Source organism: Ahaetulla prasina, chromosome 4 (genome assembly GCF_028640845.1).
Source record: "Ahaetulla prasina isolate Xishuangbanna chromosome 4, ASM2864084v1, whole genome shotgun sequence".
Lineage (NCBI taxonomy): Eukaryota > Metazoa > Chordata > Lepidosauria > Squamata > Colubridae > Ahaetulla > Ahaetulla prasina.
In genome coordinates, this window is record NC_080542.1 from 136152950 (window position 1) to 136167230 (window position 14281).

Genomic DNA, 14281 nt, shown 5'->3' on the forward strand with positions numbered 1-14281 from the left:
TTCTGTGGGTGTGGGCACACAACATTTTTTTGAAAGGTGGCATATATATATTGTGCACCCCCACCATCCGCCGGGGAGGAACAGGCTCAAACTTAATCCCTCCAAGACGGAGTGGCTGTGGATGCCGGCACCTCGGTACAGTCAGCTGCAGATGCGGCTGTCTGTCGGGGGTGAATCATTGGCCCCGATGGAGAAGGTACGCAACTTGGGCGTGCTCCTGGATGGTCGGTTGTCCTTTGAAGACCATTTGGCAACCGTCTCCAGGAGAGCATTTTATCAGGTTCGCCTGATCCGCCAGTTGCGTCCCTTCCTGGACCGGGATGCCTTATGCACAGTCACTCATGCTCTCGTTACCTCTCGCCTGGACTACTGCAATGCTCTCTACATGGGGCTCCCCTTGAAGAGCACCCGGAGACTTCAGCTAGTTCAGAACGTGGCTGCGCGGGTTATTGAGGGAGCGGCACGGAGCTCCCACATAACACCTAACCTGCGCAGACTGCACTGGCTACCTGTTGTTTTCGGGTGCGCTTCAAGGTATTGGTTACCACCTTTAAAGCGCTCCATGGCTTAGGACCGGCTATCTACGGGACCGCCTACTGCCGGCTTCTATCTCCCATCGTCCGCACGCTCCCACAGAGAGGACTCCTCAGGGTGCCGTCAGCCAAACAGTGTCGACTGGCGGCCCCAGGAGGGCCTTCTGTGGGAGCTCGACCCTGTGGAATGAACTTCCCTCGGACTTCGACAATTACCTGACCTTAGGACCTTTCGCCGCGAACTTAAAACTTATTTATTTCGTATGGCTGGACTAGCCTGATTTTTATTTTTATTGGATGGGTTTTTAAAATTTTGTTATTTTACGGGGGAGTACGTTTTTTAACATTTTTGGGCATTTGAATTAGTTTTTTAAGGGATGTTTTTAATTACTGTGTGTATTTATATTTTATCTGCCTGTTCACCGCCCTGAGTCCTTCGGGAGAAGGGCGGTATACAAATTAAAATATTATTATTATTATTATTATTATTATTATTTGGCATAATGAAAAGACATACTGCTCTTGTAAATCAATCAATCTGGATAGCATCCATTTTGGATGTGGTTATTTAACATTATCATTTCACTAGTGCCATTGATTAGAGTCAACGTGAAAGGACAGACTGCTGTGTAGCCAAAGAGTATCAAAATTATAATTCTAGTATGTGATTTTAAGTTGTATTATTTGACAACAACGGCCAGTTTTGAAGCAGTAGCAGATCCATTGTTGACTTTTTGTTGGAGAACAGCTGCTGAACTTGGAGGCTCCTGGTGTGAATTTGCTAAAAGGGACAGGATGATAGGGCAAAATAAATTAATAATCTTCTAAGGGATCAGGGATTTTGAAGTTTTGCAGCTGTTACTATTCCTATATTTACTTCCAACACATGTTGATCAGAGTCATTTTTCTTCTGAAACAACTTAATTTTCCTTACTGGAGCTTCTGAATTCTTCCAGTGGAAGATGCTTTTCTCAGCATGGTTTGGGGCTACTAATTCTTTCTTTAAAATGTAGTTCTTTGTGGTTATGCCTTTGTAAAGCATATCCAGAATCTATAGATTTAGGTCTCTGTTTCCCAATGTATATATTTTTTTTAAAAAAGGAGTAGATGCTATGCATGCTCAAAACTAGGTCTAGCTACTGGAGAAAGTTAGTCATGGATCGGTTGATTCCATCATTTCCTATCAGAGGTACACTATAAGTCCAGAATTGGACAACTTCCTTATTCTTTTTCTCCCACTCTTTTTATTCTCTTCCAAGAAACAGCTGTAGGAAAAGAACGGATTTCTCTTGAGTGTTTTTAAAGAAGGATTAAGAATTAGGGCCTCAAAGTCCCTGAGAGCTTGCTCCTAGGAAGAGAGTTTAGAACTAGCTAGTGTGGCTAGTGTGGATGTCTGTAGCCCTTTCCTCCCCCACGTTAGTTCTGCACCTGGCAGGCCAGTGAGAAGAACCAATCCAAGGCAGAAGACAATGTGAACGTTGGGGGTTAACAGGAGGAGGGGAATCTTGGTACTGGGAGTTTAAGCTATAGCACTATGTGGGACTTCCTCCCTCATCTGTCTTCCCCAGGATGCCTGGGAGAAGAATAAGAATGGCTGGAGGAGGATGTCAGAGCCTTTGGCTCTATGAGGAGAGAGACCAGGGCAGAGGAGGACAATCACCTTGGTGGACATGTGGCAGGACATCACATTACAGGGATAATGAGCATGGGATGCTACAAGAGCCAGAGCCCAGAGGACAGGTCCTTACAAGGGAAGGCAACCGCAATGGCCTTTAAAGATCTTGCTTCCCAAGTTTCTGATTGTGAGACCTTGTTTCTGAATCTGGGCTCATAGAATCACTTGAGATCATTGCCAGTATATACAGTTCTGGGAAATTTCAATCTGCCATTTCTGGGTTCGACCTCGGAAGCGCACAGAAGTTTATGACCATGGATCTATCTCAGATAATCACAGACCTGACTCAGGACAGTGGTCACATAAGACATAAGTTCCTTTTGAAGCAATGGCAATTGAACATTCCCTATCATAGTGAGATCATGCCCCGATATCCTTGAGACTCTCCTATATCACCTCTCTTCACAGGGAGTGTTCCACCCCCCAGAGACTAATGGACCCAAATGGGTTGCGGATGGAAGTGGGAGATATCACAGAGGTTTGCTGTATGGCCCCGTTGAAGCCTTCATAACTGGAATCAAAGAGTGGCCAAGGTTTTGCACAGGATTATACTGTGCAGCCTCTCTTGAGCCATCATTCCCGATGATCCCTGTCATTCATAGAGGAATTATGGGTTCTAAAAAGGGTTAATAAATGCCTGGGACAGTGTTGGAAGAAAATGAGGGATGATTCTGATTGGACATGATTTAGAGGCTATCTCAGGGCAGAAAGAACAGCAAAGCAGCATTATTTCTCTGCCTTTATGGCATCTGCACTGTCACCCAGCAACTTTGTTCTGGACCACTTGTTTCCTTCCTAGACAGAAGGCTTGATTGATTATCTTCAGGGCCATGCAGAGTAATTTGTTCAATACCTAATGGACAAATCACTAAGATTCATTCTAGTTGAACCCATACCCAGTAGAGGTCCATTTATAATGCCTGGGGAAAGGACTTGCTTGGTCATCAGGGAACAGCTCTATTTTGTTGGATTTGGTTTTCAAGATTGTCAGTGCAACCATTTATCAATTAGATCCTTGTCTCTCCTGGTTAGTGAAACCTTCCAGGACAACGACTAGAAGGTGGGTCCAGGCAGGAATGAGATCCACTTCTCACTGCAGGAGGGCATATTCCCAAACCCTTTTAAGGAGAACTTGGTTTGCCCCCTCCTTAAATAAACATCACGTATCTGGACAACCTCTATCCAGTCTAATTAAAGGTGAAATATTTTGCAAATTTAAAAGATCCTGGATGAAATGGATTCCTTCCAGTCAGATTTCAAGTCCAGTTATGGGACAGAAACAGCATTGGTTTCTCTAGTGGATGATCTACGGCAAGGACAGGATGTCTGGTTCCAAGACTTTAACACCTTTACTTCTGCAAGGGGTTGAAGATCCAGCAATGGGACAGAAGTAGCATTGGTTGCACTTGTGGATGATCTATGGCAAGGACATGATTCTTTACAGATAAATGAACATTCCTTATATTAAAATTAAGATCCTTGTCCCCCATGGCTGATGAAAGACTCCAGGGTAATAAGGATCTGGCAGGCTCAGACAGTGAAATTCCTCACTGCAAGAGGGGGCATTTCCAGGATCTTTTAAGGAATCCTTGACCTGCCACGCCTTGAAAATGTTTTTTTAATCCCACAGTCTCCCATCTTCTCTTTTTAGGTGATGGAGTAGAAGGTGGAACATTTGGGAACTTTAGAGGATTATGGATGGAAAAGATTCCTTCAAGTCACGTTTCAGGCCCACTTAGGTGACACAGACACCATTGGTTGCACTTGTGGATGATCTATGGCAAGGACAGGATGACGATGGGCATCATCCTTGATCTCCTTGCCTTTTCAGTGGTTTTTGAAACCATCAGCCATGGTTTCCTTTTGGGCCATCGGCTGAATTTGAGCTGGGCGGCATCTTCTTGCGTGGGTTCAATCTTTTTCTCCAAGGCCGATCCTAATGAGTGTTAATAAGGAACGAGGGGTTCTGTCCATTGTGATATGACAAAGAGCTCGGGATTCTCTTCTATTTCTTTATATTCCTTCATTAATATGCTGATAATCAGCTGTACATCAACACTCCTGGTGATCCAGCTAGTACTACTGGCCTTTCTAGTGCCTGGAGGTTTTGAGACAACAAATTTTGATTGGAAAGAAACCCAAGTTGGTTTTGATGCATGGAGCTTCTGGCCTTTACTTCTGCAAGGGGTTGAAGATCCAGCTATGGGACAGAAGTAGCATTGGTTGCACTTGTGGATGATCTATGGCAAGGACATGATTCTTTACAGATAAATGAACATTCCTTATATTAAAATTAAGATCCTTGTCCCCCATGGCTGATGAAACACTCCAGGGTAATAAGGATCTGGCAGGCTCAGACAGTGAAATTCCTCACTGCAAGAGGGGGCATTTTCAGGATCTTTTAAGGAATCCTTGACTTGCCACACCTTGAAAATGGTTTTTTAATCCCACAGTCTCCCATCTTCTCTTTTTAGGGGTGATGGAGTAGAAGGAGGAACATTTGGGAACTTTAGAGGATTATGGATGGAAAAGATTTCTTCCAGTCATGTTTCAGGCCCACTTAGGCAACACAGACAGCATTGGTTGCACTTGTGGATGATCTATGGCAAGGACAGGATGACGATGGGCATCATACTTGATCTTCTTGCCTTTTCAGTGGTTTTTGAAACCATCAGCCATGGTTTCCTTTTGGGCCATCGGCTGAATTTGAGCTGGGCGGCATCTTCTTGCGTGGGTTCAATCTTTTTCTCCAAGGCCGATCCTAATGAGTGTTAATAAGGAACGAGGGGTTCTGTCCATTGTGATATGACAGAGCTCGGGATTCTCTTCTATTTCTTTATATTCCTTCATTAATATGCTGATAATCAGCTGTACATCAACACTCCTGGTGATCCAGCTAGTACTACTGGCCTCTCTAGTGCCTGGAGGTTTTGAAACAACAAATTTTGATTGGAAAGAAACCCAAGTTGGTTTTGATGCATGGAGCTTCTGGCCTTTACTTCTGCAAGGGGTTGAAGATCCAGCTATGGGACAGAAGTAGCATTGGTTGCACTTGTGGATGATCTATAGCAAGGACATGATTCTTTACAGATAAATGAACATTCCTTATATTAAAATTAAGATCCTTGTCCCCCGTGGCTGATGAAACACTCCAAGGTAATAAGGATCTGGCAGGCTCAGACAGTGAAATTCCTCACTGCAAGAGGGGGCATTTCCAGGATCTTTTAAGGAATCCTTGACTTGCCACGCCTTGAAAATGGTTTTTTAATCCCACAGTCTCCCATCTTCTCTTTTTAGGGGTGATGGAGTAGAAGGAGGAACATTTGGGAACTTTAGAGGATTATGGATGGAAAAGATTTCTTCCAGTCATGTTTCAGGCCCACTTAGACAACACAGACAGCATTGGTTGCACTTGTGGATGATCTATGGCAAGGACAGGATGACGATGGGCATCATACTTGATCTCCTTGCCTTTTCAGTGGTTTTTGAACCCATCAGCCATGGTTTCCTTTTGGGTCATCGGCTGAATTTGAGCTGGGCTTCTTGCGTGGGTTCGACCTTTTTCTCCAAGGCCGATCCTAATGAGTGTTAATAAGGAACGAGGGGTTCTGTCCATTGTGATATGACAAAGAGCTCGGGATTCTCTTCTATTTCTTTATATTCCTTCATTAATATGCTGATAATCAGCTGTACATCAACACTCCTGGTGATCCAGCTAGTACTACTGGCCTCTCTAGTGCCTGGAGGTTTTGGGACAACAAATTTTGATTGGAAAGAAACCCAAGTTGGTTTTGACGCATGGAGCTTCTGGCCTTTACTTCTGCAAGGGGTTGAAGATCCAGCTATGGGACAGAAGTAGCATTGGTTGCACTTGTGGATGATCTATGGCAAGGACAGGATGACGATGGGCATCACCCTTGATCTCCTTGCCTTTTCAGTGGTTTTTGAAACCATCAGCCATGGTTTCCTTTTGGGCCATCGGCTGAATTTGAGCTGGTTCTTCTTGCGTGGGTTCGACCTTTTTCTCCAAGGCCAATCCTAATGAGTGTTAATAAGGAACGAGGGGTTCAGTCCATTGTGGTAGAGAAAGAGCTCGGGATTCTCTTCTATTCCTTTATATTTCTTCATCAATATGCTGATAATCAGCTGTACATCAACACTACTGGTGATCCAACTGGTACTTCTGGCCTCTCTAGTGCCTGGAGGTTTTGGGACAACAAACTTTGACTGGAAAGAAGACCAAGTTGATTTGGATGTATGGAGCTTCTGGCTCCGGGACTTTAACATCTTTAATTCTGGAAGGGGTTGAAGATCCAGCTATGGGACAGAAGTAGCATTGGTTGCACTTGTGGATGATCTATGGCAAGGACATGATTCTTTACAGATAAATGAACATTCCTTATATTAAAATTAAGATCCTTGTCCCCCATGGCTGATGAAAGATCCAGCTATGGGACAGAAGTAGCATTGGTTGCACTTGTGGATGATCTATGGCAAGGACAGGATGACGATGGGCATCATCCTTGATCTCCTTGCCTTTTCAGTGGTTTTTGAAACCATCAGCCATGGTTTCCTTTTGGGCCATCGGCTGAATTTGAGCTGGTTCTTCTTGCGTGGGTTCGACCTTTTTCTCCAAGGCCAATTCTAATGAGTGTTAATAAGGAACGAGGGGTTCAGTCCATTGTGGTAGAGAAAGAGCTCGGGATTCTCTTCTATTCCTTTATATTTCTTCATCAATATGCTGATAATCAGCTGTACATCAACACTCCTGGTGATCCAACTGGTACTTCTGGCCTCTCTAGTGCCTGGAGGTTTTGGGACAACAAACTTTGACTGGAAAGAAGACCAAGTTGATTTGGATGTATGGAGCTTCTGGCTCCGGGACTTTAACATCTTTAATTCTGAAAGGGGTTGAAGATCCAGCTATGGGACAGAAGTAGCATTGGTTGCACTTGTGGATGATCTATGGCAAGGACATGATTCTTTACAGATAAATGAACATTCCTTATATTAAAATTAAGATCCTTGTCCCCCATGGCTGATGAAACACTCCAGGGTAATAAGGATCTGGCAGGCTCAGACAGTGAAATTCTTCACTGCAAGAGGGGGCATTTCCAGGATCTTTTAAGGAATACTTGACTTGCCATGCCTTGAAAATGTTTTTTAATCCCACAGTCTCCCATCTTCTCTTTTTAGGGGTGATGGAGTAGAAGGTGGAACATTTGGGAACTTTAGAGGATTATGGATGGAAAAGATTCCTTCCAGTCACGTTTCAGGCCCACTTAAGTGACACAGACACCATTGGTTGCACTTGTGGATGATCTACGGCAAGGACAGGATGACACCTTTACTTCTGCAAGGGGTTGAAGATCCAGCTATGGGACAGAAGTAGCATTGGTTGCACTTGTGGATGATCTATGGCAAGGACATGATTCTTTAAAGATAAATGAACATTCCTTATATTAAAATTAAGATCCTTGTCCCCCGTGGCTGATGAAACACTCCAGGGTAATAAGGATCTTAAAAATATTTTTTAATCCCACAATCTCCCATCTTCTCTTTTTAGGGGTGATGGAGTAGAAGGTGGGACATTTGGGAATTTTAGAGGATTATGGATGGAAAAGATTCCTTCCAGTCACGTTCAGGCCCACTTAGGCAACACAGACACCATTGGTTGCACTTGTGGATGATCTACGGCAAGGACAGGATGACACCTTTACTTCTGCAAGGGGTTGAAGATCCAGCTATGGGACAGAAGTAGCATTGGTTGCACTTGTGGATGATCTATGGCAAGGACATGATTCTTTAAAGATAAATGAACATTCCTTATATTAAAATTAAGATCCTTGTCCCCGTGGCTGATGAAACACTCCAGGGTAATAAGGATCTTAAAATATTTTTAATCCCACAGTCTCCCATCTTCTCTTTTTAGGGGTGATGGAGTAGAAGGAGGAACATTTGGGAACTTTAGAGGATTATGGATGGAAAAGATTTCTTCCAGTCACATTTCAGGCCCACTTAGGCAACACAGACACCATTGGTTGCACTTGTGGATGATCTACGGCAAGGACAGGATGACACCTTTACTTCTGCAAGGGGTTGAAGATCCAGCTATGGGACAGAAGTAGCATTGGTTGCACTTGTGGATGATCTATGGCAAGGACATGATTCTTTAAAGATAAATGAACATTCCTTATATTAAAATTAAGATCCTTGTCCCCCGTGGCTGATGAAACACTCCAGGGTAATAAGGATCTTAAAAATATTTTTTAATCCCACAATCTCCCATCTTCTCTTTTTAGGGGTGATGGAGTAGAAGGTGGGACATTTGGGAATTTTAGAGGATTATGGATGGAAAAGATTCCTCCCAGTCAGGTTTCAGGCCCAAATTTCAGGTTCTCTCCACTCCTTTTTAACATCTACATGAAGATGCATCATCATACAGAAAATAGCATGCATCATAATTCTGATGATATAGTACCTGATGATCCTCAACTTTGTATTTCCATCCCTAGTGATCTTACTGTTGCCCTTTCATAATGCCTAGCAGCTTGGATCCTCTAGTAGTCCACCTACAGTTTTGCCAAGTTGCAGAATCCCATTTCCTTCTAGTTTGTTCTCTGCTTATGTAGATGAACCAGAAAGAATTGCAAAGAGTAGGTGGCTGTTGCTTAACCCTGTTATATCTATCAAACATCCTTTGAAATTTATTTCTGCTTCCCCTTTAAGGTGGCTTAGAAGAAAAATCAATTGTAGAAACTATTACCTTTCCCACATGGCTTCTCTCAGGTGGTTTTCTGTGCCATCAGCAATGCTGGTAAACGAAGAGCTTGCTGTGATTAGGTTACCCCTGAGATGGTTTTCATATAACGATTTTACTACTTTGAGTGCTTGTCATCTTAAAGCTTCAGATGACAAAATAGATATTCCATTTACAAAAGCTGCTCCTTGATTAAGCTCAATAACAATTATTCCTAATGGTTTCAGCACCTAATGCACCAACACCAAGCTCTTCTTGAAGGATGATGCTCCTGATCGCTGAACAGAAAATTCGTTAAAGCCCAAGATTGGCTACTCTCCTACACAGTAACTTCTGTTCACTATAATATGTGATTTTTACAAGAAGGAGTGTGTAAAATTGGTACAACAGTACAAATTGAAAAGTGGCCCAAGAACAAAAAATAAATGTCAAAAACATGTTGAGCTACTGTACAGAAAGCTGTGAAAGGAAAGATTAAATTGAGGATTGTCTGCTGATGTCAGAATGCTGGCTATTGATTCAGAGTTGCTTCTGCAAATGGAAGATGTATAGGGGAGAAGAACGGATGTAGGGACTGTGTCTGGAAATGGAGAAGTAGCAAATTGCTATGTTTCAAATCAATTTATGATGGGCCACTCACCTTATGGATAATTTTAACAAGATTTTCGTATTGATCCAGTGCTTAATGCCATTTTAAAAAGCACAAACTCTAAAAATGGCTGTAGAGTACAGTATAGAACTTAGCTCTTTCTGCATCCATATGTAAATGGATATGCGCGGCCTGCACTGGCTGCCGGTAGCCTTCCAGGTGCAATTCAAGGTGCTGGTCATCACCTTTAAAGCGCTCCATGGCTTAGGACCGGGCTATTTACGAGACCGCCTTCTGCCACCGATAGCCTCCCAATGACCCGTGCGCTTCCACAGGGTGGGCCTTCTCAGGGTGCCGTCGACCAAACAATGTCGGTTGGTGGCCCCCAGGGGGAGAGCCTTCTCTGTGGCGGCACCGGCCTTTTGGAATGAGCTGCCTCCGGGGTTGCACCAACTCCCCGACCTCCGGACCTTCAAACGTGAACTTAAGACTTTATTATTTCATCGTGCGGGACTGGCCTAAGGGTAATTTTAAATCGAAATTTTAAATGGGTTTTACATCGGTCTATGAACGTTTTAGTTTCATTCGGCCTATTAAATATTTGGTTTTAATTCTGTTTTAAATTTGCTGTTTGTATTTTGTGCTTTTAAATATGGCTGTAAACCGCCCTGAGTCCTTCGGGAGAAGGGCGGTATAGAAATTAAATTATAAATAATAAAAAAAATAACCCCAGTGATTTATATTTGTTCCCGCTTACGTGTACTTGGGCAGCACGATGGCACAGCAGTTAAGACGTAGGCTTGTCTGCAAAAAAAAGGAATCACGGCTAGGAGAACCTTTGCACAGTGTCAGGTTGTGCCTCACTGGCAGACTTTCCTGGATCAGGAATGGCCTCTGCACTCAGGTTGCTAACCTGGAAATACCAGTTTCAGCAGCAAGGTCTCACTATTGGACACATGGTGGCATTCTCAAATGATAACTGATACCACCTGTCCCATCTCCTGCAGCCACTCACTTTTTGGATGATTTTAACAAGAATTTCATATTGACCCAGTGCTTCATGCTATTTAAAAAAAACACAAACTCTAATACTTAGCATGGAGCTCCTTCCATATCTACGTGGAAATAACCTCCAGTGATTTATATTTGTTTTCACATATATATACTTGGGTGGCGCAACGGTTAAGACACTAGGCTTGGCTGCTGGAAAGCTGGCCACCATGTTCAAGACTCAAGCGTTGAGCAATTGGGTGAGGTCCCATTACTTGCCTCAGCTCCTGCCAACCCAGCAGTATAAAAGCATGCAAATGCAAGTAGTTAAACAGGTTACCTACTTACAGCTTACTATTAAGGACAAAGAAGAAACTGAATATTTTTTTGATATGGGACCTATTTTACCAATGTTTAGACAATAGAAACAGAAGTTAGAAAGGTGGGGACATAAAATGCTGACTTCTTCAGCTAGAAAACAGAAGAGAAGCGCCAATCCCTAGAATCAAATACGACTTGGCAGGGGAAACCTTCTATCTTTTTTTCTAATATAAAATGTTATGGATTAGTGGAATCAAAGCTTATCAATTATAAAACTGAATGAAAGGGACTGTTTTTAAATTGGTGAAGGAATTGTAGAGTCCCAAAATACTATTCGAAAATTTCTGAATAAATTAATTGGAGACTTTTTTTTCCTTTTTTCAGAAAATCATTCTGCCCCTCCAGATGTTACCACTTACACCTCTGAACATTCAATACAAGTAGAAAGACCACAAGGTTCAACATCAAGAGCGGCTCCAAAATATGGAAATGCTGAACTTATGGAAACTGGTGATGGTATGTCTAGTAAAAGGGAAGAAGGTAGGCATAGACTTCCAGAAAGGAAAGTGTGGCCAGATAGATAGTGTAGCAGAGGTATTCCTGTTCATTAATATGTACAGGAAAAGGGCATTAATTAATTGATGCTTTAATTAGCAAGAATTTAAAGTTCTGCATGACTGAAGTATAGAAAGGTCAAGAAAGAGGAAGGTTGAGGTGTTTTGTATCTGTGTAGGTTCAAGTAGGATAACTGGTAGCTCCAGAAGTATCCAGAAGAATGATCCATGGAAGTAAAGTATTAAAATTTGACATAATACGTCTTGCTTATTCTAAGCCTATTCTGCTTGAGAAGAGCATTCATCCATCTGTTTATTTAATCACAGTGAAGTTTAACTACAGGATTGTTCCCAGCTTGTGACTGGATATTTACCAGCTTGGACAGAAATTTTTCAAAGTATCTCTGCAGGGCTATCAAGCTGCTTCCTGTATAGTATCATTTAATATGATTTTTAAAGCTTGAATTCAGATTGGTAAGCTTTTGTTCTCTACCTAGAATTGGTAGACATAATCGCCCCCTTCAATGCTTTTGATGATTTATTTTCCTGCAGGAGTTCCAGTAAGCAGCAGAGTATCCGCGAAAATCCAACAACTGGTCAATACTCTAAAACGACCCAAGCGTCCACCATTACGAGAGTTCTTTGTGGATGACTTTGAAGAATTACTCGAAGGTAGCACAGTTTGACTTCCATGCGTGTATTTTGGGTGGGCCTGATAAAATTACTCATTTCTTGCGCCAGGAAAAAAAAAAAACACCCCAGAAAAATTTACTTGAATTCTGTATTTAATTCTGCAGCCCTAGTGATGCTATGATTAAAACAGAATAATGCAGGCAAACTCTTCCCACAGCCTGGAATTCAATCCTGACAGGCCTTAATTTGACTCAGTTTTCCATTCTTCTGGTAAAATGAAAAATTGGGGGCAATATGCAAATTATACTTTTACATAGTAAACACCCCCCCCAGAACGCTGTAGAGTTCTATTGGGCAGAAAATAAGCTTAAATGATATAGCTGTTGCTATTTGGTGATATAGCTACAAATAACTTCATTGTCCTATGACATGCTGCACATAATTAATAACTGCTACTCACTTCCTTTGTTTAGATTAGTTGGGAAAGAGAGCATTATTCAATATTTTTTGTAAAATGCATTCTTTAACCATACTGTTCATACATGGCTATCAGTTTGAACATCTGGATATCTATGAAGGGTCTTTGAGGGAAAATTGACCTCCAAATTGAAAAATTCATGGTTATTGTAAATATTAAACTGGAAGAAGAAACATGATAGAGAAAGGGCTTGCCAACAATATATTCTCTAAAATCTAATCATTATTTATTGCAACATCTCAAATAGGCCAGATAGACCCATAGGATTATAAGTTTTCTTCAACATGGGTATCTCCAGAGTTGTGGATTTCAACCACCAATATTCTTTACTCTGTTCCACTGGTGAATTCTGGGATTTGATGTCAACACATGTGGACAGTATACAAAATTGGTTCTGCAGAGCAAGCTCCCCCATTCTGAAATCAAATGCAGCATTTATCTTCTTTTCAGGGGATCTTTCAAAAGCTAATGTTTAGTTCTCTTTCTCTTTAGTTTAGTTAAATGAAGTAACACCCTCTCACATTTGTAAGTTCAACAACCAGATCCAAACCAACCAAAGCCAGAAGGAGCTCAGATGTTGGCAATGCGTGGGGAGCAGCTGGGCGTGGTTACGAATTGGCCTCCTTCACTTGAAGCCGCACTGCAACGATGGGGAACAATTTCTCCCAAAGCTCCTTGTTTGACCACTATGGATACCAATGGAAAACCACTATATATTCTCACTTACGGTCAGCAATCTTTTTTTCCTCTTTTGAGAAAAGAAATATAATAGAATGCTGAAAATCATAGTCCGGTTCTCTTCAGATCGTATAAATCTTTTGCCTTTTATTAAATATTAATAGTTTGAAAGGATTAAAATGTGAGTAGATAAATAGGTACTGAGAAATGGGAAGAGCACTGCCCCCTAAAATTAGAAACAACTGAACAGGGAAGACCTTTATCTTTACCTTTAAATATGATCATTTCTTAAGGATTTCCCCAGACAAGTTATAGGTATGCAGTTTGACTGAACTGAATGGAACCCCTTGAAGAGTATATTTAACAGAGAAGGTTGTAACTAAATGTAAAGTACACTGAAAATAAAGTTTATGTTTGAAATGGAATAGTGATAGCTCGGTACTCATTGTTAATTGGTTCCGGAGATGCAATGACCATCAAAAATGAAAAAGTACCAAACAAAATTTTCCCATTAGGAATAATGTAGTGAATCGCAAGGCAGCCGACACCAACAAATTCTAGTTTGAGTATCGAACAAATGAACAAATTTTGTACCAAAACAAAATTTTCACATCAGAATATCTTGAGTACCAAATTCAGTGAGTTTCAGTTGAGTTCCAAGATACTACTGTGAATTTTCGTGTTCAAGTGAGTCATCTCCATTTGTAGCAATTACAGGAATAAAAATCCGGGGAAATCATGTAGTTTAGAGTTGATAGCATTCAGCAGAAATAATAGTTTGGATCAATATTGGCAGTTCCATCCTCTCTTGAAGATGACATCTTCTTCTAACCATTTATTCATCTGGGTTTTTTTGCCCTAGAAAAGTAAGTTAATTTAAGATAACAGCTGTCCTTGATTTCTTGAAGAAGAGAGTGTTTATGTGCATATTCCTCACATAATATTTTCGGTTTATATATTTCAATTCAGAAATAATTTAAGGAGGCCATTTTGAATTAATCCTAAAGTAATTCTCTTTCTCTCTCTATGTAGTATATGCTTCATCATTCTCAGTCTGAGATGTATATCTA

The 14281-nt window shown here is 41.5% G+C and overlaps 1 protein-coding gene across 5 annotated transcripts in view; it reads left to right on the forward strand.

The window, feature by feature from the left end:
• DIP2C (disco interacting protein 2 homolog C) overlaps window positions 1-14281 on the forward strand; it is a 420860-nt gene that overhangs the window by 310532 nt on the left and 96047 nt on the right. For all 5 annotated transcript variants that reach the window (XM_058183966.1, XM_058183967.1, XM_058183969.1 and 2 more), the window contains 3 exons: window positions 11253-11384; window positions 11975-12094; window positions 13064-13261. In XM_058183966.1, coding sequence (XP_058039949.1) covers window positions 11253-11384; window positions 11975-12094; window positions 13064-13261 — 450 coding nt within the window. The remainder of the gene's footprint in view (window positions 1-11252; window positions 11385-11974; window positions 12095-13063; window positions 13262-14281) is intronic.